Consider the following 23,998-nt stretch of genomic DNA (forward strand, 5'->3'; position numbering starts at 1 on the left):
ATTTTAGTATACTGTTTAAATTATTTCATTTTTTTATTTTAGATGTTTTGAATGGAAAACAATATGCAACATGGATACAATGTGATATGCAAATATTTTCAAATAATCTCCTTTAAATGTTCCCATCATATACAAATATTGTATTCTAAGATACATACATTCTTTTCTGTAGATCCAATCTGCCTTGGTCACTGGGAGCAGAGGTTTTGTCTTTCAAGCTTTCGGACTAGGGCCGGAGCCATCTTTAAGGAACTTCTCTCTGGCAGTGTGTGGAGTTTTCTAAGGATAGGCTCTAGCATAAGTCCGAAAACTTGGAAGACAAAATCTCTGGTCCTGCTGACTGACCCAGATTAGATTCTGCAACATTATCCTGGGATACATATATTTGCCTTCATTCGTGACATTCTCTCCTTACTGTATAATAAAATTAAAAGAGCCAACTTCCTCTCAGTAAACCACCATCAGGTTTGCATTTGATGAATTATTAGGAAATAAATTATTGAGTGTATGTATTGTATTTATACATAGTGACTAATCATTTTGGGTATTATCCTTTGTTTCAGATATTGATGAATGTGCCTTTCAGAATATATGTGTGTTTGGTACTTGCAATAACTTACCTGGCATGTTTCACTGTATTTGTGATGATGGCTATGAACTGGACAGAACTGGAGGAAATTGTACAGGTAAAAAAATATGTCTCTGGGTGGGGTAGGTGTATATATGGAAGTATGTGTATAATCAATCCCCTTATGTAAAGAGGTCAAAACAGGAACATTACTGACACAAAAAGAAAGCTATTATCAATGGACTACTTTCATTAATAATATTTTTTTCATATGGACTGTCAGCAAATATTTCCAAAAATACAAAATTAGATATTCTTCTTATGAACAGATTAGGTGAAAGCTGTAATTATAAACAATCTTCAAAAGAAAAAAACCAGCATAAAAAAGTTATATGTAATATATATATGTTATGTCCCACCTTCTAAAATAAACAGTTAAGGCTGAAAGCAGCAGTCCTTGTAAAGAAAGGCAGCAAACAGGAAAATGTTATGTCCCACCTTTTAAAGTAAACAGATAAGGCTGAAAGCAACAGTCCTTGTAAAGAAAGGCAGCAAACAGGAATTTTCACAGATAGCTCCAATAAGTAAAAGTTCCAACGAACTAAATCCAAGACTCAACAAGATTCTTCAGATCAAAATCCTTCACAAAATAATTCCAATAAGTAGAAGTTCCAACGAATTAAATCCAAATCCCAACAAGATATTTCAGATCAAAATCCTCCAAACTGTGCTCTTCAGTTCTCCTTGCAAATAGACACTTTGTTCCGGACAAAGTGCAAAGTCATATCTCTCCTTTATAGAGTAACTAATTAGTCTAATTGCTGGTCTGCTCTCCTACTGTATCCTCGTTGGTTCCTCCTTGTCAGGAGACGTCTTGTCCTGACATCTACCCAGCAATCATCCAAATTATCATCTTCTTCACCTGAAGATATCATTGGTTCCTCATTATCACCCGTTCCGGCTGAATATAATTGAAGGGTGGAAGAGTTTGAAGGTTCAAGCCGATCTTAAATCAAATGCATTCATCTCCTCCTCATCGTTAGAACTTGCTGATTCATATAAGTCCACCTCGCTGGAGCTGTCATTCAAAAACCTGTAGCAGATGCCGGAATCACAACATATATATATATATATATATATATATATATATATATATATATATATATATATATATATATATATTTGTTTTCTTAAGTTTTCACGGGTACTACATGTATGGCATTCAGCTTTGTTGTATTTTCCCACGTCATTGTAGTTGTGCTTTTAAAGTTGTAGCAACGTTTGGCAGAATCTCATCTGCCATCAGGCTTCTGGTTCATCATCAGGCAACCAGAAGCCTGATGATGGCAGATGAGATTCTGCCAAAATGTTGCTACAACTTAAAGCACAACTACAATGACGTGGAAATACCCAACAGCTGAATGCCATAATTATATATATATATATATATATATATATATATATATATATATATATATATATATGCTAGAATAGCTATGAAATTCAGTTATATTTTACATAATTAGATTTTGGTTAAAAGAAAGAATTCTGACTTCTTTTTTCATTATACTAATCATTGTTAGAATATGAGTGGTGCCTTGGTCTAGAGTGAAGACATTCGCCTCCTACTCAGAAGGTTGAGAATTCAGTGCTAGGCAGCAACAGATGTTTCTTTATCAGGATGCAAAGAGAAAATATCTGCTGCTAACTCCACATAGGCATCAGGAAGGGCATCCAACCAGTAAACGTTCAGCTCCATTCAGTCACCCTTAGTCCACCCTGATAAAAGGGATTATAGGGTTGTAAAAAAAAATCATTGCTAGAATATAGCCATGGAATCAGAATATAATGAAGTGTTGATTGGTTCAGTATTTCAGAAACTGGCTGAGATTAATAGGTTGTGTTAAGTAAGCAGTTAAGAAGAAAGTATGTTTATTTTTTTATTATTAAAAAAACCTAATGAAATGAATATAAAGGCTTAAGATTAATTTCAGATGCATGTTTTATTTACTTTAGATATTGATGAGTGTGCTGATCCTATAAATTGTGTCAATGGCTTTTGTGTAAATACTCCTGGAAGGTATGAATGTAACTGTCCTCCAGATTTCCAGCTGAATCCAACAGGAGTTGGATGTGTTGGTATGTAGAATTACAGATATAATTATTTTATATAAGTGGAGAGGGAAGACTACCATATAGATGTCTATTATAGGAGACAAGTACAAAATGATAACAAATGTTTCATGTTGCAGATGATTCAAATTCATTAAATGTGCTAATCCAGTGGGATTGGCTGGCAAAAAGGTTAATTTCTAAAAGTGAAGCATTGTGTTCAAAGTGGTTCTTGAGGAACAAATTGACAAGTTGGAAAATAGGTTATAAAGCAATTAGAAATAACCATAATTATAGTTTATGACTGCACTGTAATTGAACTTTGGAAAAAAAAATTATTATTCCGCACTTAAAATACTATACATTTGGGTATGTTATATATATTTGTATTATAAACACAGTTTTATTACATGGTGTGTTTTGTGATATGCCTGGTGACTTTACTTGAAAGATAACATATTTTGAGGTTTAGTATCTAGGTTAGGTGAAAAAACAACAACCTGATAGTCATAATCAGTGCTTCATAGCTGTACTTCACTTGTTTATATAAGTCTTCTTAGATTATTCTCTAAAACATTTGTGGAATACCTTTCTAAAACATTTGTGGAATATTGAATTCATCTTCCTACTTCCAAATTATTTCGTTCATGGTGCAGTCATAACTGGTCTACTTTCCCTCTCTATTTTGGTGCTGTTAGAGCTATAGCTAGAAAAACCAAAGACTGTTTTCTTTGGGCTAATTACCCATAGTACTACTTCCAATGGCTATGGAAATTTCTTTTTGATAAATACATGAATACTGAAAATGTAATTTTGATTGAAGGACTTATTGGGAGTGTGCTGGGTGCAAACCGAACTAAGAATTACCCATAGTCATTTTCCAACATTTTGCTGATAAACATAGGCTAATTTATAAAACTTGAACTTTGTTTCATAATTTTATGGAAATAATTAAATGAATTTATTGCATCTTAATATGAATGGAGCACACGAGGGGCTGCAGGAGTAAAATATATCACAGTTTTAATATCATTTCATGAAGATAGCCAGTATTTACAGTATATAAATACTGTAACTATATATTTACTGTGTGTGTATGTGTGTACACATACACAGTAAATAAATATACATATACATACATACGTGTGTGTGTGTGTGTGTGTGTGTGTGTGTGTGTGTGTAAATTATATACTGTAGTATATTTACAGTATAAAATAAATGGAAAATTCATCTATCCATTCATTCTGCCTTTAACTCAGTAAAGAATATTTGTGGTGTTAACAGTCTTATTATGAAATTTTAATTTAATTCAATTGGGTTTTACCTGAAATGATTTCCTAAGTAATAGAGATAAAATTAGAACTGGTTACCATAGTTATATGTTGTTCGTTTTAATTTGTTCACTGCTCTGTACATTGTTGTTTTAAATGACACGCTGATCAACACCTCTTTATTTTCTTTTATTCTATCCAGATAATAGAGTTGGCAACTGTTATTTGAAATATGGACCAAGAGGTGATGGAAGTCTCTCCTGCAGTACTGAAATTGGTGTTGGAGTCAGTCGTTCTTCTTGTTGCTGTTCTTTGGGAAAAGCCTGGGGGAATCCCTGTGAGACATGCCCACCTGTAAATAGCAGTAAGGAAATGCCTCTGTTAGATGGGAGGACAGATAACTAATATAGCAGATAATGTGGCTATATAACATAAGCCATAAGGCTTTCTATAAACCAGTGCTTATGAGGAAACAAACATTTCTCTTAGGTGATACATCAACTTGTCAAAGCTCCTTGCTATGCTTCTATCACATGTGAAACTAATGCTCATGACTTGGTTTTATTCTTGGTTGTTTGTTTAATCCCTAGGTGAATATAATACCTTGTGTCCCGGAGGCGAAGGCTTCAGACCAAATCCCATAACAATTATCTTAGAAGGTATTTTTATTTCTTTCAGTACATGGGTTTTGCTGACAGTAGTTAGATGTAGTAAAATATCTCTAAAAGAGGGATTTACAAATTGAAGTTAGAGAGAAAGTACTTTCAAATTTAGAATAAATTTACAATAACATTTTAAAATATAGATGGGAAAATTGATAAAAATTAGTTCATGATGATAATTCAATCATCTCCATTTATATAAGTTTTCCACCAATTCACAATTTCCTTTTGGAATGCCGAGGTCCTCAGAATTTGATTTGGCAGGTCTTACTCTTAAAAAGGAATAAAGATGGTAATATTAGTTGCCCAAATTTTATTACTTTTGATATCTCTAAAGAATTTCCATCATCACTTCAGAAAAAGAATAATTAGAAATATGAATTGGCAACTCTGTACTTGATTGTTAGTTCCTGCTGAAAAACAAAAAAAAGACTGAAAATGAAAAGTTACTGAATATGTATTAAAATATACTGCAAAAAATCTAAGATTGGTTAAATCAAATCAATAAAGCCAGAAATTAATAGAAAGTATGATTTAATTGTAATGATTTTGGTAGGAGAATCAAATGTGCTCAGTATTTTAATGTTGTACTTAATATTTTTCCATCTAAAATTTATGAGAGTTAAATACTCTCTTAACTTTGCATGGGTAATCGTTTATTTGCAGCTTCCCCCCTCCCTCCCAGATTTCTGTAATAACAAAGTAAGCAGATTTATAATCAAAACTAAAAGCATAAGTTAATGATTTAAAAGTAGTCTTTCATGTAATTTTTATCAGCCAAAAAACATGACCTTTTTCTTTGCAGACATTGATGAATGCCAAGAACTGCCTGGTCTATGCCAAGGTGGAAACTGCATCAATACTTTTGGCAGCTTCCAATGTGAATGTCCTCATGGGTACTATCTCAGTGAAGAAACACGTATCTGTGAAGGTGAAAAGTCTTAATTTTCCTTACAGCAGGAATGGAAAAACAATATTCTAAAGCAATATTTTGTCCCACAACCTCTTGAGAATATTCTATATGTATTTAATGTGGAGTCATAAATTAAAGCTTGTGGGTTCCATTACTGGAACTGTAGATTCCATTACAGAATTTCTTATAAATAATAGAAATTGAATTCTGACTTCTTTGAATCCTGATTAACCCAAATAATCCAATGGGACACAAATTCTGTCCTTTCCCACAAAATTCCTTCAAGAATAGGTTCAAGCAATAAGTTCAAAAATGTATTTAGATCACTGTATTACACAAAGAAAGAGACAGACCTCCCCAGAGTTACTTTTCACCCAGATTCACAGTTTCAACACCTGTCCCCCTGTGGACACATGGTTACATTTAGGGCACTTGGTAACTAGTCTCATTTACAGCCATTTGCAGTGTCCTATGGCCACATGACCATGATTTATAACATTTTTAATTGAAATTGATATTTATTGGTTAGCTAGTTTTCAGCAAAAAATGCCATTGCAGACAATAGAATCACTTAACAAATGTAGCATTCACTTAACATGTCAAGTCATATGATGAGCTGCTTAAAGATTCTAGGCTCAATTATGGTCGTAAATTAGGACTACCTGTGAGGGAAAGGATAACTTATATTCTGAGTCAATGTTTTTCCAACCACATATCTGTCAGGTTCACATAGTGATTTTCAGTGAGAATGTAGTATAGGAAAAACATTGTACTATTGATGTACTTTGTGGATCATTTAGAAAGATGAGTAAAATTTCAAATACAGGATTAAGAGATCCATTATTTGTACCTTCAGAACTTTGTAATAGAGTATGAAAGTTTTCATTTCTTCAATCTATTCTATGTTTAAATTGCTGGTTTGTTATTATCATTTTTACTTATTAAAATTAAAAATTAATTTTGGTGGTTGATTTCTCCCCCCCCCCCCCAGATATTGATGAGTGTGTTGCACATCCTGGTGTATGTGGTCCTGGGACATGCTATAACACCTTAGGAAATTATACCTGTATTTGCCCCCCGGAATATATGCAGGTGAATGGAGGACACAACTGTATGGGTATGTTTTCACATTTATGTACTATATTTACTTTCTTAAACTCTTAAAACGTAGGGCCAGTTTACACTGATAATTATTTCTATGCATTATTTTTTAATTTTATCTTATTTATGTCCCACCATTATTATTATTATTATTTTTGAACAGATTTTATTAATTTTTAAAGACATACAAAACATAAAACATAAGAACATAAAACCTCTTTTCTGAAAGTTATTTGTAAATTTAAACAAATAAAACATTTTATACATCATTAACACATCTCCTTATAAACATAAATATCCTTTCAAATTCCTCATTATTTCTCCCTATACTTTTATTCACTTATATTTCTTTTCTATATTTATCTATTTTATATGTTTTTATTCACTATACTTATTTTCCCTTTCTGGCTTGCTTTATTCTCTTCTATCTTTTATTCTCCATTGTCCTTTTCTAACATTCCTCCAAGATTTTATTAGCTCAATCAATCATAAACACACAAAAACACAAAACATAGAAACATTAAAAAAAAACACTCTTTTCTGAAAGTTGCTTAGTCCCGGGTTAAAACTCTTCGTATAGACACAAATTCAAATTCATATTCATTTTATATACCATTCCATATCTTATTAGCATTTTCAATTTTCTATATAGCTTCTCCTCTCTTTTAAATTTTCTTAATTTTATTTTATTTATCTCATCTCAATTCAAATCATAATATTTATTATTCTTTGTCTGTTCTATTTCCAGCTATCCATTTATCTTTCTTCTTTGAAAAAAACTTCTCCTGTACACTAATTGGAGTATGACGTCTTTATCTCTTTCCCCTACATTTATAATACTTAATATAGAATACATAGCTTACATTGGGATTCTGTTTGGTACATTCTAAAATTATACAATATTATCAATACCAATACAAATCTATTCATTAATATTAATATTCATTTATATCTTAAACACTTAGCACATTACTTTTCAATTAAATCGCATACTTTTATGGGAGCACCTACTTTCCATAGTTATCCCCCCCCGCCAACATCACATATTTTAAATCATTATTTCATTAGAATGTTCCCCCTTCTCCTACTCCAAATCTCTCATTTCACAAAAAAATTCACTAGGGTAACATAGTCTAATCATTAATATTAACAATCATTTATATCTTAAACATTTTACCCATTTCAGTTAAATATCATGCCTTTATGGGAACACTTATACTTTCCATATTATTCCCCCCCACACACACATCACATATCTTAAATCATTGTTTCATTAAAGTGTTCCCCTTTTCCTAACAAAAATTTCACTAAATTATACTAAATATTTTATCACATTTTAAATTGCATATTGTTTCCAATTTTCTATGATTATTTCTAAGTACAAATGTAAAAATACAATCTTGTGTACCTTTCCAGAATCCCTTTTTCAATAAATTTTACCCATTATCTCTAAAAGACTTTTGTTTCTTTGCATCTTGCTCCCCACCATTGAGGCTTCTCGTCCCTTCCTTTCTCCCTTGCTTATTCTTCTCCTTGTCCTCTTTACCCCCTTGTCTCTCCACCTCCCTTTTATTCTGCTTTTCTCCTTTCTGTTGTTTTCTAGCATAGTATCCCCTTTTCACCTTATTCTTCTCTTTTTTGGTTATTTTTCCAAGTCTTAAAGTCTTCTTTTACTTTTTCTCTTTCTCCTTTCCTTCCCCAACCAAAGTCACTTGTTCATCAAAAATGGCTTCTCCTTTGTCCCAGCCATCCTGTTGCGCATTCAGCTTTACATAAGTACAAACCGCCATTTCTAAAAATTGAAAAACAGTGCCAAGAGAATCCTTCCCTTCTTGCTTTTCTTTTTCATATTTTTGGTATACAAGTTTCAATCCAACCACAAGTGATGCCATTGTAGAGAGAAAAAGTTTTTCCAAACAACCACCCAAGTGCTTTTAATCAGAGATAATTCTCAGAAGTTCCAAAATCACCAAACAATCCAAACAAGCTGTTTCTTTTAAATACTTTCTCCTTCTTCACTTTCTCTTTCTGGGGTTAAAGTTTAGTCACAAAGTTCCATTTAAAATATATCTTTTAGAAGTCTTATTAATGTTTAATAACTCTTTAGAGTTCTAGGCAGTCTTCTCCTTATTTTCAAGCTCTGCTCCAATTTTTTTTTTCCTCTCCCTTCCCACTCACAGCAAAAAAGATTCTTTTTAAAAAAAAAAAATGTTCAAAAATCCTTATCCCTTCAGCATTTAATTTCCTCCAATGCAGGTTTTCCGATTTCTCTTATGGTTCCATCCGCTGTCACATTAGGAAGGAGAGTGAAAAGAAAAAAAACACTTTCCCTTTTAGAGTTCCATTCGCCACTTGTAACTCTCTGGAAACAATGTATTTTTAGCAACTTTCAAAATTCCAGGGTACTTTCACTTGCTTTGTCCCGGTCAAAAACCACTTTCACAGCTCTTCCAACTTTCTTCCTCCTGCACAATCTTGTCCGGCTGCAGGTTTCTTCATGGCGGCCATTGCTGACCGCCACTCCTCCGCCTTGGGAAAAGGGAGTTTTTCCGGCTGAGGAGGGGGTCTGCGACACCCCCAAACCCCTATCCGGATCCCCCCTGTCTTCAGCTGCCTCTACGGGGCAGCTATATCCCCCAAATCCAAACGGATCGGGGGAACCTTGGCAGCGAGCGCAGCAGGGATCGTGCAGTATCGCGAATCCCTGCCGCCGCCGAAGCCTTGCAAACCGGAAGTCCCCCACCATTATTATTTTTTATAAACAACTCAAGAAGGTGAATGTATGTAGTATATGAAGACTATAAGTATGGTTTGCATCAAAGCAAAACATTTATATAGAAGCATCGCATGGAAAATCTTATTTAAGGCAAGATTTCAGAAGTGGTTAGCCTGTTTCCTCAGGCTGACAGAGCTAACTAGTTCATGGTCACAGGCAAGATTAGAACCATGGTTTCCTTGTGTAGTAAAGGTATATATATATATATAGTAAAGGTTTTATATATTTTATAGTATTATTCATATTTATTATTAATTGGTGTGCCAACGTATACGTGCACATACAGGCCCAAACTACACATCAGCTTTAGATATTCTACTTATAAATTAAACCAAACTAAAAACATTCTATACTTCCTTCTGTCCAAATTACTTTTGAAACAATGAGTATTGGAAAAATATGTTTAAAGTAGAGTCAATAATATAAGCTGTCCAATATTAATGATGCATTTGTAATTATTTATTCCTACTTTCTTTGATTTTGTAATTATGCAAAATTTTGGAGCTTGATCAGGTCAGATGGATCCAATATAAAAAGAAAAGTTACATGAATCTCAGCTTTCTTAATCGTGTTTTTCTTCGAGAAACTAAAAACAAAAATTAACCAGTTTCCTACTTATCCTGTTCTTTTCCTCATCCACTTTAATAAATAATGGGATATAAATATGGCTGACATATTTTCTGCTCTGTTTCATATAAAACTGAGCTTTCTTAGGTCAAAATATCTTAGCATGATAAATACTGAACCAAACATTTATTGTACTCGCCAAGATATTTTTAAAAGTATGTAATTTTTATATATTTAGATATGAGAAAGAGCTTTTGTTATAGAAGCTACAATGGGACATCTTGTGATAATGAACTTCCCTTTAATATTACCAAGAGAATGTGTTGTTGCACTTATAATGTTGGGAAAGCCTGGAACAAGCTGTGTGAGCCATGCCCAGCTCCAGGGACAGGTAACAATTTATTTAAATTTTCTTGAGCAATTTATATTTAAATGATACATTTGAATGTCAGATTGGTATCATGGTAGCTTTAGCATGTTAGCCTCACTTTCAATTTCGCAACAAGGAGGAAAGTAAATTTTAAAACTTTTTTCTCTCTCCCCAGTATTGTGTTTTGTTCCATGTGCAATTAAACTTGTTAAAAATAAAAGTTCTAATACTTAGATAGCAGTGAAAGAAGGCTGCCCTCCTTCAGTTATTTATTTAATTATTTGTTTGTTAAATTTATTTGCTTGTTTATCTCGCCGTGAGGCTATTCTAGGCAGTTTACAACAGTAAAAACAGAAATGAAAAGCAGTGTAAACCAAATAGTAGCAAAATAATGAAACAATAGAATAAACAATAAAAATACAGTACTATGAGATTAACAGGTGGGTGGATGGGTAAGGTGGGGAAATTAGTAGCCACCTCCAGTGTGGTACAGCCCCATTAGATCCTCAGGCCAATTGGTAGAGACAGATTTCTTGAAGAAGGATAGGAGGATAGAGACAGATCTTACTGTGGGAAAGTAGGATATTCCAGAGAACAGGATTAACGTTTACCTCCCCATTGCTGCATTTTGATAGGAAAACTGAATAATTCAAAAGGTAGGAATTCACAATTACCATCTCCTTCTACAATCCTATCTTGCAGTGCCTAATCAGTAGTTAATAACTGAATTGTTTTGGCTGAAGGAAATATTCCTATATCGAAGACAGAAGTTTATAATGCAGTATTTTCTTCAGAATTACTGATTTTTATATTTCCTTTCCTAGTGATTCTGGTGTTTCTTTTACTAACCCAAGGCAGGAAAGTACTAGATTAGTGATATGAAACAACTATTTTTTAAAAAAAAATAGTGAAATATAATTGTACTACTTTTTAAAATAATGGTATATTTGTCCAAGTCTTGCAGTGAATTTTATTTATTTTCTACAGTATGCATGTTCTTTTCTAGCATATTAAATATGTTATTTTAGTTAACTTGGGGAATACTGTCTTTGTTAGTGTTTGTAACAAATAAAATACATCATTTTAATAATAAACAAAAAGAATTATAAGTGGCTTGAACAAAGATAAGGAATAAAATATTATACAGATGTGAATTTGACAGATTTAAGAATAATATGGAAATCCTCTGCAGTGGTTTTATGAGATAATATATTGTGCAAACATAATTCTTTAAAATTAGTTATAATTTAATAAATACAATATACATATACAATCAGAAGGGTTATGTCTTTGTAGGCTTTATTCATATATATGGAACATCACAAATCTCAAAAATAAGGGTGATTTTTCTCTTTGGATTATTCTGGAAGTAATCTCAGTTTCTCCTCATACCAAATAACTCAGACATTTTTTTTCAAGTTAGTTCAAAACAGATAAATGCCATACAATAGCAAGAAAAGAACAGGAAAAAACTTTCAGTCTAGAGAAGAACTTGAGAATTAAAGATGAGCTTTTATTTGATAAGAGTTTCTACAGGTCTCTGGAATATATAGGCTTGGCTCAAGAGAATTTTGATACCAGTTGATAGTTATTAATTAAATACAAGGATTGTAAAATAAAACTATGACGTAATTTTAAAAGACTTGCAATAAATATAAGCTTTTCCCCTTTTTGTTACTTAAGTTGAATTCAGAACGTTATGTGGAAATATCCCTGGTTTTACCTTTGACATTCATACTGGAAAAGCAGTTGGTAAGTCTGAAAGCTGTGTGTTTTTTAAACTACAATTAATAACGTAAGAGACTGATAAGCAAACCTCTTCTATTTTTAATTATCTTTTAAAAATCAAGTCAATAATAAAATTCTGACTTTTGTTGCTTGCTGTTTTGGAAATTGCAATGTTTTCTCAAGAATCTCTCCCCAAATTATATTTTGAAGATAACCTGAAACTCATTCTGATATTTACATATATAGATATGCATGTATCTGTCAGCTTAGCATCCCTCATTAAAATGAGTCACTCATTTGCAATAAAATACACCAATACATTAATGAATGTTCATTTTTCAGATATTGATGAATGTAAAGAGATTCCAGGTATTTGTGCAAATGGTGTTTGCATCAACCAGATTGGAAGTTTTCGTTGTGAATGCCCCACAGGATTTAGCTACAATGATCTGCTCTTGGTCTGCGAAGGTGATGTACTTTCTTATATAGCCTGACCATTACAGCAATTGTATGTGCTTCAAGCTGGTGCAAGTGATTAGGTGTATGCATTGACAAGTGTATGCAGATTTTATACACTTGCATTGTCAAATTACCATTATCTCACAATCATTCTACTGTGTTTGAGTGGGCCAGAAAAAATGCACAAGATGAAATACTTGTGGAATGATAGTGCATATGCCTTCATAGTTTGGAACTTTGTGAATGTTTCCTTAAAACAGTCCAATTGTTAAAATATATAAGAATGTTAATGTTTGTTGAAAAGATAAAAGGAAGCTTGTCTTTTAAAAATAGATTTTGTTTGATTTCGTTTCATTGAATATTTGGCTTGGTTTGTGCAGGAATATTAGTCTTCAGATTGTTAAGTTTTAAACTTTATGAGTTACTATTCTTTTCCTAATGTATAATGACAGTCTGTATTTTGTCTTATTTCACAAGGTGATGTTTATCTTGTTAATTTGATATCCTACTTGGGGGGAAAAGAGGATAATGACGTGCTTTATAAGCATCAATGTTACTTATGAAATGTTATGTTAATTTTCCTATTGTTTGCTATATTATAAGCAAAATGATATATTTATTCAATAATTTTAATACTGATAATCTATTACTATTTGTTTTTATTTATTAACAAGCAAATTAAAATATTTATGTCTTAATAGCATACAGGTACTGTAAAATACTAAGCAGATAGATTGATCTGAAATGTATTTAGGTTTTAGATTTTAGCTGGAATGTACAATACATGTTTACAATTGTTTGATTAAAATTAATGGAATATAAACATGCTTTACCTGATTCATATTCACTGTTCCTTGTTCAATATAGAAAATATCTGAAAGTTTCATTGCGATAAAACACATATCTTGATTCTTAATAATGGATTATTGATGTTACAGATATTGATGAATGTAGCAATGGTGATAATCTCTGTCAAAGAAATGCAGATTGCATCAATAGCCCCGGTAGTTACCGCTGTGAGTGTGCTACAGGTTTCAAACTTTCACCCAATGGTGCTTGCATTGGTAAGGAGTCAGTTATGGTCAGCATGTTGCTTAATTTTCATTTTACATATTTTCCAGTTTTCTATACTGAATTTGCATTTAATTCACCCTTTTTTAAATTCATAAACAGAAAAATGTAGTAGGGAAATTGGTGATGTAATTTCCTTCAATATAGCTAATACGTTGATTTTAACATGCACAGAAAATAAAGCTTGTTCAAAGATTGTTGATTCCGAGAATAGAGCTTTTTCATAGAACAATTTTGACAAGGGAGTAGGCTTTGACTCTAATAGTCATTAACAGATTCTAAAAGTGGAATTATGAATCATAGATAAATCATAACACCATAGATAAATATATGCATCATGTGTTTTATGTTTTGTTTTAGATCGCAATGAATGCCAGGAAATACCTAATGTATGTAGTCATGGCACATGTGTGGATAAAGAGGGGAGTTACTACTGTATCTGTCAAAATGGTTTTAAGGCATCCCGTGATCAAACAATGTGCATGGGTATGTGAATAAATATATAAAATTCTTAAATAAATCTAGAGTATTGTGATGCTGAAGATAGGATGGCAACAGTAGAGTATAATAGAGAAGTATAAGTTTTATATGCACAGATAAAATGTAATAATTAATGTAATAATGAAATATGCCAAGCTTTGTTACTTATCAGAGGTGTGAAGATTACAACTGTCAGGATTCTCAGATAGACAAATATTGGTTAAGACTGTATTATATGAATAAAATCAAATAACACTATTGGTACTGAACATTGATCGGCATGAGAAGATCAGTAAATTGATAATACTCAGTTTCACTTTCTGATGTAACTATGAATCCAGCTGAAATTGTCATAGTCTTTGGAGGATTTAAGAGAGAAAGAATGGGCTTATCCTCAATTCCTACAAGCTATAATGGCTATGGATGCAAAAATTAATACTGTAGTTTCTAATAGCATTTCTTCTTTAGTCCTGGGTGATTTTGTATTCCCTCATATGAAGCAACTAGGCAGTTATTCTTGGTCTCATGATTCCTGCTAAAAGAGTGGATGGAGACCTTGACCATCGCACAGCCTCATATTGTACACAGGGGTAGGATTCAAATTTTTTAACAACCAGTTCTGTGGGTGTGGCTTGGTGATCATGTAACTGGGTGGGTGTGGCCAACTCAACATCACTCAAGTCAAGGGGTGCTTCTACTCACCTGGCCTCATGACGGTGGGGATGCTGCAGCGGTCATAAGTGTGAAAAGTGGTCATAAGTCACTTTTTTCAGTGCCATTGTAACTTTGAATGGTCACTAAATGAACTGTTGTAAGTCAAGGATTACCTGTACAAAAATACAAAAAGCTTCTTTGCTTGCAAAAAGCTGCTCCAAATTCCAATCATTAGATTAAAAATACCTGCAAGCTGGAGACAAATCAGGAAGGGTGCCAGAGCACCTTGAGGAATTAAAATAGTTAAAATACAATGATAACTATCAGCAGCCAACTCTTGCACATAAAGTGCATAAAGTTTAGCAGAGAGGTCATTTAAGCTCTCCAGAAAGAGCACACCCAGGAAAAGCAATCCTTAGATCCATTTGCACTACTTAAAGATACCAGCTGGACTCAGTCATCTCACAAGATATCCTAAGGAAATTATCCAGATTTAAGGAAAGGTGACATGCCCCCCAGAAAGGCAGTAAAAAAATCAGTGCCAAGCTTGCATCCTGCCTCTTGGAAGTATACCCCAAAAGGACAGTGCCAGATACCACTAAAGCAGTGAAGGAAGACCCCCTCCCCAGATAGAAAAAGAAACCATGAGGCAGGAAAAAATTCAAACACAATACAAAGAATTAAATCACAACAGTAGCTGTTGCTTGTTAAACCAATTACCAGAACAATAAACACAGGAACTAGTCAGATTTTTCACACCAGTTTCTTTTCAGGAATAGAGATTAATCTTTTTCTTTCCGAACAAAGATGAATAGGGAAAATTATCCCATCAATAAACACAGGATTAAACTCACCAAGCACAGAATTAAACTTCACCAAAAACCAGTTTTAGACCAAAACTCAGAAAGGGTATGTAAACTCACATTTGAATGTCAATCTTTCTAGCTAGCCAAGAAGTATTTCCAGGGGAGTATTTCCTCCCAATACCAGTGTAAAAAGCTTAAAACAACCCTTCCCCTTTAAGAAAGTATCAAGAAAAAACAACCCTCTTTCAGAGACAGTAAGTCTAGGCATACTGCCAAGTATGTAATAAGGGTGGAAAAAAACAAAAGGAGATTTCTTCTAATTACAGGTTCTCCGAACTGCTTAGAAAGTTAACAAGGGGTCCTATAGAACCGGTCAGAACCGGTAAAATCCCACCCCTGATTGTATACCAACTGCAACCATTCTTGCGGCAAGAAATTTTGCAAAAGACTATTTTTACATCAAGACTAGTGCATGAGGCTATCCTTGAAGACCATTCAGAAGGTATTCTCATTCAGAATGCAACAAGTTGAGTAGTCATTGGTGTATCATGGTTGGCTCATACGACTCCACTAGTTAAGGAATATAAATAAATAGGGTAATAATTAGGGAATAAATATAAAATGGCAAACAGTGACCAGGCACACTAATAAAAAGAATCACAAGGAAGTCCACTCAATTTCATCCAACATTTTGGGGAAAAGTCATGTTTTAACAGCTTTCCTAAAGGTGATCAGAGCCTGTTACTGAAAGGGGAGTAAGATAATCCCAAAACACAGAGTCACCCACCAATAAGATAAGTTTATTATATCCCGTAACATAGCAAAGCTTAAAAAAGGGAAACTGGACCCTACCCTTCTCATGAAAGAGTATAGGTCGGGTTCTTGGGAGAAAACAGTATTGCAAGTAACTCAGTCCTTTGCCACGTAGGACTTTAAAAGTTATAGCACAGCTTATAGAGCAGCAGTGTTACATGGATATAATGAGCTATGCCACCATGTGCCACTGCACTCTGAACCAACTAAAACTTTCAGATAGTCTTCAAGGGCAGCTGCACATAGAGCATGTTACAGTAATCCAATAAAAAAACAACTAAGTATGGGCTCCCAGGCTAGGAACAGATGTAACTGGCACATAAGATATACTTGTGGAAAGGACCCCCTAGCCATAATTGCCACATGCTCTCTGAGAAGTCCCAGATTGCACACAAGTCTGAATAGGACACCACCACTCCATTCAGAACCAAAGTTGGAAATACTGTACGTACCAGATCCAGGGGATCCAAATCACTCAGTCTTAGAAGGCTTCAGCATTTGTTGAGTCACTGATACTACCCTAAGAAGCATACTGGTAGATGATTCTACAGCCAGAAATCCAGAAATTGGAAACCTTCCAAATGTACTGTCCTATAGGATCCTGATATCCCATTGATAGACCACATAATAAATGACACTATCTGTCAGCAATGTTGCAAATTAGCCAGCAATAGCAGTTGAAATCCAAAAATGGCAGCTGAGATCATTGCTCCCCATAAGTACCCATAAACTACTCTGAAAGACATGACATCACAGAAAGTTCAGACAAGAGACTCTACATAACACACATATTAATAAAGGCATAAGGCAAATAAAAATATGCAGTTAATACAGCCTATTTATACAGAAGATTTGAATCAAGCTAAAACCTCAGTGAAGTACAAAGCATCGTAGCAAGGCTGATCAAGGATAGATTCAACCTAGAAATAAGGAGAAATTCAGAAGCTGTGGGAGTTTCATCACTGCAGGCTTTCAAGAAGAGATTGGACTGCTATTTGTCAGAAATGGTGCAGGCCTCCTGCTTGGGTGGAGGTTGGACTAGATGACCTACAAGATCCTTTTCAACTCTGTTAATCTGTATTCTGTAAATCTGTAAAAATCTATAGCCCTACAGTTCATAATACTAGGGTAATCCAGTTCAAATTTAAAGCCTTGATGGCTGAGGACTTGGATATCTGTAGGACCAATATCTGCTTGCCCAGTAAGACTAAGCAAAAAAGTCTTGCTGTGGGGCCCAACTCTTAGAGAATGTGACTATCAGCTTTATGATTGCATGAATAGCATACCCATGGAAATAAGGATGACTTCTTTGATAGCTACTATTTCAGAATAGTATTTAAAGCGTGGATGTTCTACAAGACTTTTGGGGATATATGGTTTTTTAATTGCTCCTGAGGTATAAGATACTTGTTCTATTAATGAGCATAGTTATATGACAAATTATGATAATCATGATTGTTGCTATAGTTTTGTTGTTCATTTATTAGTTTTTAACCCAAAACTGTAATGAGATCTGTAAGCTGCCCAGAGTAGTTTTCTGAGAGCCATATAAACTTAGTAAAACACATAAAGAAATAGAAAATTGATTGTACCGCGAATAATTTTTTGGTATTAATGTTTTCCATCTATAGATGTAGATGAATGTGAAAGACATCCTTGTGGGAATGGAACTTGTAAAAATACAGTTGGATCATATAACTGCCTCTGCTATCCAGGATTTGAGCTAACACATAATAATGACTGTATGGGTAAGAGAATGAATAAATAGTACATATCATCATTTAGAAAAAGTGATGATATATTACATTCAAAGAGAAACATGGAAATGATATAATATTTATTTCAGTCATGCAATCATTAAAAATATGATAATCTTTTAATTTCATAAATTTCATTGAGCAGTGTAATTATAATTATACTTTTAACTAATCAGAATTTGCATCAGTTTTTGTTATCATTTCTCAGTTATTTCTTTGTTGTTGTTTTACATGGCCTATTGTTATATTTCAATTCTATCAGTTTGTAGTCAAACAAAGCTCTTGATAAGAATGGTAGAAAATATGAGGACATTCTACCAACATTTCTTATGAGTCAAACTGATGTAAGTCAAACACAGAAGATCTTTAGTTGGCTCACACTTGAAATAACAAATATTCTATTTCTTTCCAAAATGTTTTTTTCTGGATTTGGAGTTTTACTTGTAATCAAATACAAATAAGTCTACTTAATGGGAGGGGGGCAAATTATCCAAGAATGTGGTTGCTAAGCAGTTGTAGTCTGGATTTAGACAGATTTGAGAATAAAATTGGCCCTAATTGCCTGATAGATTTCCTTTTGTTGGAGAGAAATAGAAGGAGTGCAATGCTGATCCTGCTTGAACTTTTAGCACTAAGCACAAAATCTTTGGAATCATTTCTGTGGTGGAGATTGTGATGTTTTACCATGGATGGTTTCAGAGAGTAGAATTACATGGTTGTACTTCTGGCATCTCTATTGTAGAATTCCACAGAGTACTATCTCCACTATTGAGTTACAGTGTTAACCTCTTTTTCATATATCAACATAAACTATATTTGTACTCCCCATTGCCAGTGAGGCCCTGTCTCTGTTGCATCTATTTAATATCACTGCCAAACTGAGATGTCTTGGTTTGTAGGTGTGCCAGGTAGCTAGACAAGGTGATTGTGCTTATCCTCTGATTTGCTGCCATATCCCTCCAGCTTATTCCCAGCCGGCAGTTAAAATATCAACCAGAGTATAATAGTGCTATCCATTTGCTCAACCAATGCCTCCCCGCAAATTGGAAGATTTTCTTTCTTCTGCTAAACTGAAACACTCTTCTCATTTTCCATTATCCAATAGGTGAATATGAATAGACTGTTTCAATTCAATTTAACTCTTCCTGTACCCAGAGTTTTCTTGAATTGGATAACGTACCTGATGCTGGTTATTAGGGCTATGTACAAAGACTTGAAAAATTCCTTTGCTTCAGTCAAAGACTTAGTCACTCCCTTTGTCATTCTCCCATAAAGTGTGGCAGCCATATTGGCTTTTGTATATGCACTAAAGATGATAAAATTTATATACAAATATTTCTGATCTTTTTGAATAGATTTCTTTGATGTATGAAATATTAAAAAATAAAGTTCTGTCTAGTAATATTTGTTCTTAAATAATCCATATATGTTAAAGTGCTCGAGAGATTAGTTTTTTATATACAAGGACCTTGAGATCGTGAGAAATCTCTAACTTTTTCTTGGTTATTTATAGATATTGATGAGTGCAGTTCCTTCTTTGGGCAGGTGTGCAGAAATGGAAGATGCTTTAATGAAATTGGTTCTTTCAAATGTTTATGTAATGAAGGTTATGAACTTACTCCAGATGGCAAAAACTGTATTGGTATGTATAAAAGCAGTTATGGAGTGCCCTATGCTACTACAATGTGTAATGCACATTTAATCAGCTGCACTGGACATTGTGGAATATACTTTTATATATATATTATAATATTCCTTCTGATTTTTAGGCACCACACAAGAACTGTGTATTTTATTTATGTGTTGATTTAAATTTATTGGCTGCTCAACATTTAGCTATTTGGGATGCAGATTTGAAGTAGCTTAATTTCTGTAGGATATATATGCCATTAAATTTCCATGCAAGAGATTTGATTATGCACTATCTTAAGGGGCTGCTTTTAACATTAGATATACTTTTTTCACCTGCAGATTTAACAGTTCTTTCAGCTATGACTCTTTCTAAGATGAACCTACTATAAAAGAATTCAGTGAATTAGTGATAGAAATTGGGAGAAGTTCGATGAATTTGTGTACAATTGGCTATTGTGCCTATATATTTTATGGTGCAGCAGTAAAAATACTGAACTATGACTAGAAATTAACATTTATCCATATCTATGAGACCCATTAAGTGATTATGGGACAGTTCAGCTATATCTATTTATGCTTCTGTTATGGACAAATAATGAATCTTGCTTTCTAGGATGACAGACAGAATATAAATTTAAGAAATAAATTCAACTCAGAATCCTTAAATTGCCACTTTTTCCCCTCCATTCTATTGAGATATTAATGAGTGTGTAGTGCTACCTGGCTCTTGCTTTCCTGGGACATGTCAGAATTTGGAAGGATCATTCAGATGTATCTGCCCACCAGGATATGAAGTAAAAAGTGAAAGCTGCATTGGTAAGGCCGCCTTTTCTCTCTGGAGACGGTTTGCATGGTAACAAAGCTGTTTATGGAAATAAAATTTAAGTATTGTACTATACACACAGACGTGTGTGTATGTGTGTATGTGTTTGTTCTGTGATACCAGGAACATACTGATCTTCATGTTTAAGTAACATGATCTTTCAGATGTTACTCCCATGCTGAATAAATCTTATGGAAATTGTAGTCAGCAAACCTTGGATCATCACAAATTTTCTGTTTGGTCTGTACTCGCATTATTTACAAGTGACTTGTTTTTTGATGGTGACTTTTTGCAACTCAGGAGGTTGTAACTACGAATTTTATAAACCTATACGTGTGAGATGGTTGCTATTTTTATATCCAGCAAAAAGTGCCTTTGTTAATTATCTTTCAAAACAGTATTTGAAGCAAACAAATAAAAACAAAATGTTTTTAATCTAAGATACATGTGATATTAAAATTTCATTTAACATATGGTACCTTGACAATTACAACATTTTCCAGCCACTCTCTGGCACAAAGGGTTTCAATAAGAAAATATTTAATGTTTTAATTATATTTTCAGATATTGATGAATGTAATGAGGATCCTAACATCTGCCTGTTTGGATCCTGCACTAATACTCCAGGAGGATTTCAGTGCATCTGCCCTCCAGGTTTTGTAATATCTGACAATGGCAGGAGATGTTTTGGTAAGTATATTGTTTATAACAGGTAATAATAAATAAACTCAAATAATATGAGTGATTAAATTAACAACAATATGGAATCTTGATTCTTATTGAATAAGACCATTTCTATCTCCCCTTACTATTTTAAAATTTTGATAAGAGTAGTTAAAAGGATCATTAAAATAACCAAATATATAGTTATGAAGAGGAAGCGTAACAAATTCAACTGTCGTGCCCTTTTAAAAATTAAGCAAATAAGCATTTAAAATAAATCTCAGCAGGTTTCATAATATAGGGTTGGATAAAAAAAGTAATTGTTACTAATTAAGTATGTACTAATTAACTGTAATTAGGACTAAAGTTAATTGTGATTAGTGCAAATTATTATCTATTATTATCTATTATTATTATCTATGCTAGGGCTTGATCAAAAACATGGCAATGTATGGCGAATTACTATTTCCTATTGATGAAAAGAGTCTTAAATTGGAATATTTCCAAGTAAGAAGCCTGGATTAATTCTTTCTTAATATGGGATTAATTACAGTGGTATGACTTTTGCTTTCTCTCAGATACTCGACAGAGCTTCTGTTTCACTAACTTTGAGAATGGGAAGTGCTCTGTGCCAAAAGCATTTAATACCACCAAGGCAAAATGTTGTTGCAGCAAGATGCCAGGAGAAGGTTGGGGTGATCCATGTGAACTGTGTCCTAAAGAAGAAGAAGGTAGTAAAAACATTGCAAAGCTTTTCAAGAAAAGCAAAAAATGAAACGTGAAGCCAATATATAGTGACTCCATTTATAAAACCACATCCTAAATTAAAATACTGGATCTCACTCATCAAGTCATCATATGAAATTGGAAGTAGAAAAACATGAGTTGGAACCTATCATAAAAAAACTGTCTTCATCTGTTTTTATTAACATCTTATACTAGATCCTGAGTAGTATTACAGCTATAATTACTGATTACATTTTGAACGTACTCTCTGTTTAGTTGAATTCCTTATATAAAAGCAATTGGAAAATTTGTTGAAAAATTTAACTCACAGTAAAGAGTTTAAAATATTGCTTTGTATATTCTCTCCTTAGTAGTGGTGTTTCAAAAATTTTCTTTAACAGTTGCTTTTCAGGATCTGTGCCCATTTGGCCATGGAACAATACCTGGAATAGATGATACACGAGAAGGTACTAATTTCTTTCATTACCACTCCACTAAATATCACTATTCACCTCTTGTATAATAAACAAAATTGGGTATTGGATGGAACTCTTTTAAAATATTATGTGTATACTTAACTGAGGGAAGTGAACATAAATTTTATTTCAAGAAAGCTTCTCTGCCTCTTAAGTGCAGAATTATTATAAGGTAGTACAATGTTGTTTAGTATTACTATAGCTAATGCTGGATTATATCATTCATAAATAAATTGTTATATCCCATTTATTGTATTAAAAATTAAAGTTGCTTAATATAAAATCAAAGTCTAATAAAATGTATAAAACAAATTTAATAAATACTTAAATATATATATACTGTGTTTCTCACAAAATAACGCCAGGCCTTATTTTTTTTTGACCCCCCAAAAAACGGCTAGGCTGTCTTTTGGGGGGTGACTTAATTCCCCCCCACTTGCATCCTCGGGCGGGTGGGTGGCGACGACTTGGATGTTGACCTCGGCGTTGGTGGGGCACTTTGTATCGGGAAACCTTCCGCCACCGTTGCTTTCTCTTCTCCCCATGCTGCCGCGGCGTTTAGAACAACGCCGCGGCATTTGGCGCAGCCATGCGCAGCCAGCCAGGGCTCCTTCCTGCAACCGGAGCCCAGGGGAAATACTCGGCTTCAGGCGCTCCTGTTGCCGCCTTCCCTTCGCCTTCAAAGGCAAAGCCAATTCTTTTAAAAACGATGCCCTACTACCGGTATGACAAAGACTCCCCTGCCCGAGACGGCAGCCCAACCCCACGTGGGGAGGCGAATCTCCCGGGGCCGCAGTGCAGGATCGGCCCACCCTGGGAGAAACACCAGCCACCATCCCTGCCTGGCGCCGGGCAGAGTGCAAAGAGCTTTGCCTGGGGTGCCCAGAGCAGCTGACAGGTGGGCCCTCCTGCCCGGTGGCGGAGCTCTTGCCAAGGCAGCGAGCGCCTCCCTGCCGGACCCTCCGCTCATCCTGCCAGAGCCATGCAGGCTGGGCAGAGCTGGGAAAGCGAGCTGCGGGTGCGTGCCCACCTGCTAAGCAAAAGAGCCGGACCGACCCAAGCTTGGCTTCCTTCCGAAGTCCCTCCAGCCTGAACCCGAAGGGGCCACCGGGAGAGACACCCGAGGCAGTTATAGCGCCCACCCATCCGTGGACAGGGAGGCAAGGCGATTGCCTACGCCACGTCCTCCTCCAAGCTGAGCCCCGCCGAGTGAGCTCCTCTGCCCAATGCCCATGCTGCTGCAGCGTTTGGAGCTGCCAGTGCATTTGGAGATGCGTGGGGATGGGCTGGGCGAGGGGTGGAAAGGACGGGTGGCTTCAGGCTTTCTCCGCCGGACTGCCGGCCAGGGAAGCAGCGCTGCTGACGCCTCGCCTCCCTGTCCGCAGACGGGTGGGCGCTATCATTGCCTCGGGCAGTCTCTCCCAGTGGCCCCTTCGGGTTTGGGCTTTGAGGGACTTCGGAAGGAAGCCAAGCTTGGGTCGGCCCGGCTCTTTTGCTTCGCAGGCGGGTGCGCACCCGCAGCTCGCTTTCCCGGCTCTGCCCAGCCTGCATGGCTCTGGCGGAGGGTCCG

The 23,998-nt window shown here is 34.8% G+C and overlaps 1 protein-coding gene across 1 annotated transcript in view; it reads left to right on the forward strand.

Annotated features, from left to right (window-relative positions):
- The window catches only part of FBN2 (fibrillin 2), a 121,797-nt gene that overhangs the window by 80,603 nt on the left and 17,196 nt on the right, over positions 1-23,998 (forward strand). Inside the window, exons 35-51 of the mRNA XM_087957992.1 lie at positions 564-686; positions 2,585-2,707; positions 4,154-4,315; positions 4,542-4,610; positions 5,419-5,544; positions 6,518-6,643; positions 10,209-10,361; positions 12,024-12,092; positions 12,411-12,536; positions 13,466-13,591; positions 13,959-14,084; positions 17,983-18,099; positions 19,622-19,750; positions 20,437-20,556; positions 21,128-21,253; positions 21,805-21,957; positions 22,354-22,419. Coding sequence (XP_087814118.1) covers positions 564-686; positions 2,585-2,707; positions 4,154-4,315; positions 4,542-4,610; positions 5,419-5,544; positions 6,518-6,643; positions 10,209-10,361; positions 12,024-12,092; positions 12,411-12,536; positions 13,466-13,591; positions 13,959-14,084; positions 17,983-18,099; positions 19,622-19,750; positions 20,437-20,556; positions 21,128-21,253; positions 21,805-21,957; positions 22,354-22,419 — 2,040 coding nt within the window. The remainder of the gene's footprint in view (positions 1-563; positions 687-2,584; positions 2,708-4,153; positions 4,316-4,541; positions 4,611-5,418; positions 5,545-6,517; positions 6,644-10,208; positions 10,362-12,023; positions 12,093-12,410; positions 12,537-13,465; positions 13,592-13,958; positions 14,085-17,982; positions 18,100-19,621; positions 19,751-20,436; positions 20,557-21,127; positions 21,254-21,804; positions 21,958-22,353; positions 22,420-23,998) is intronic.

The sequence above is a fragment of the Notechis scutatus genome, chromosome 2 (genome assembly GCF_049901735.1).
Source record: "Notechis scutatus isolate UNSWTSFEM ecotype Mainland chromosome 2, rNotScu1.2, whole genome shotgun sequence".
Classification (NCBI taxonomy): Eukaryota; Metazoa; Chordata; class Lepidosauria; order Squamata; family Elapidae; genus Notechis; species Notechis scutatus.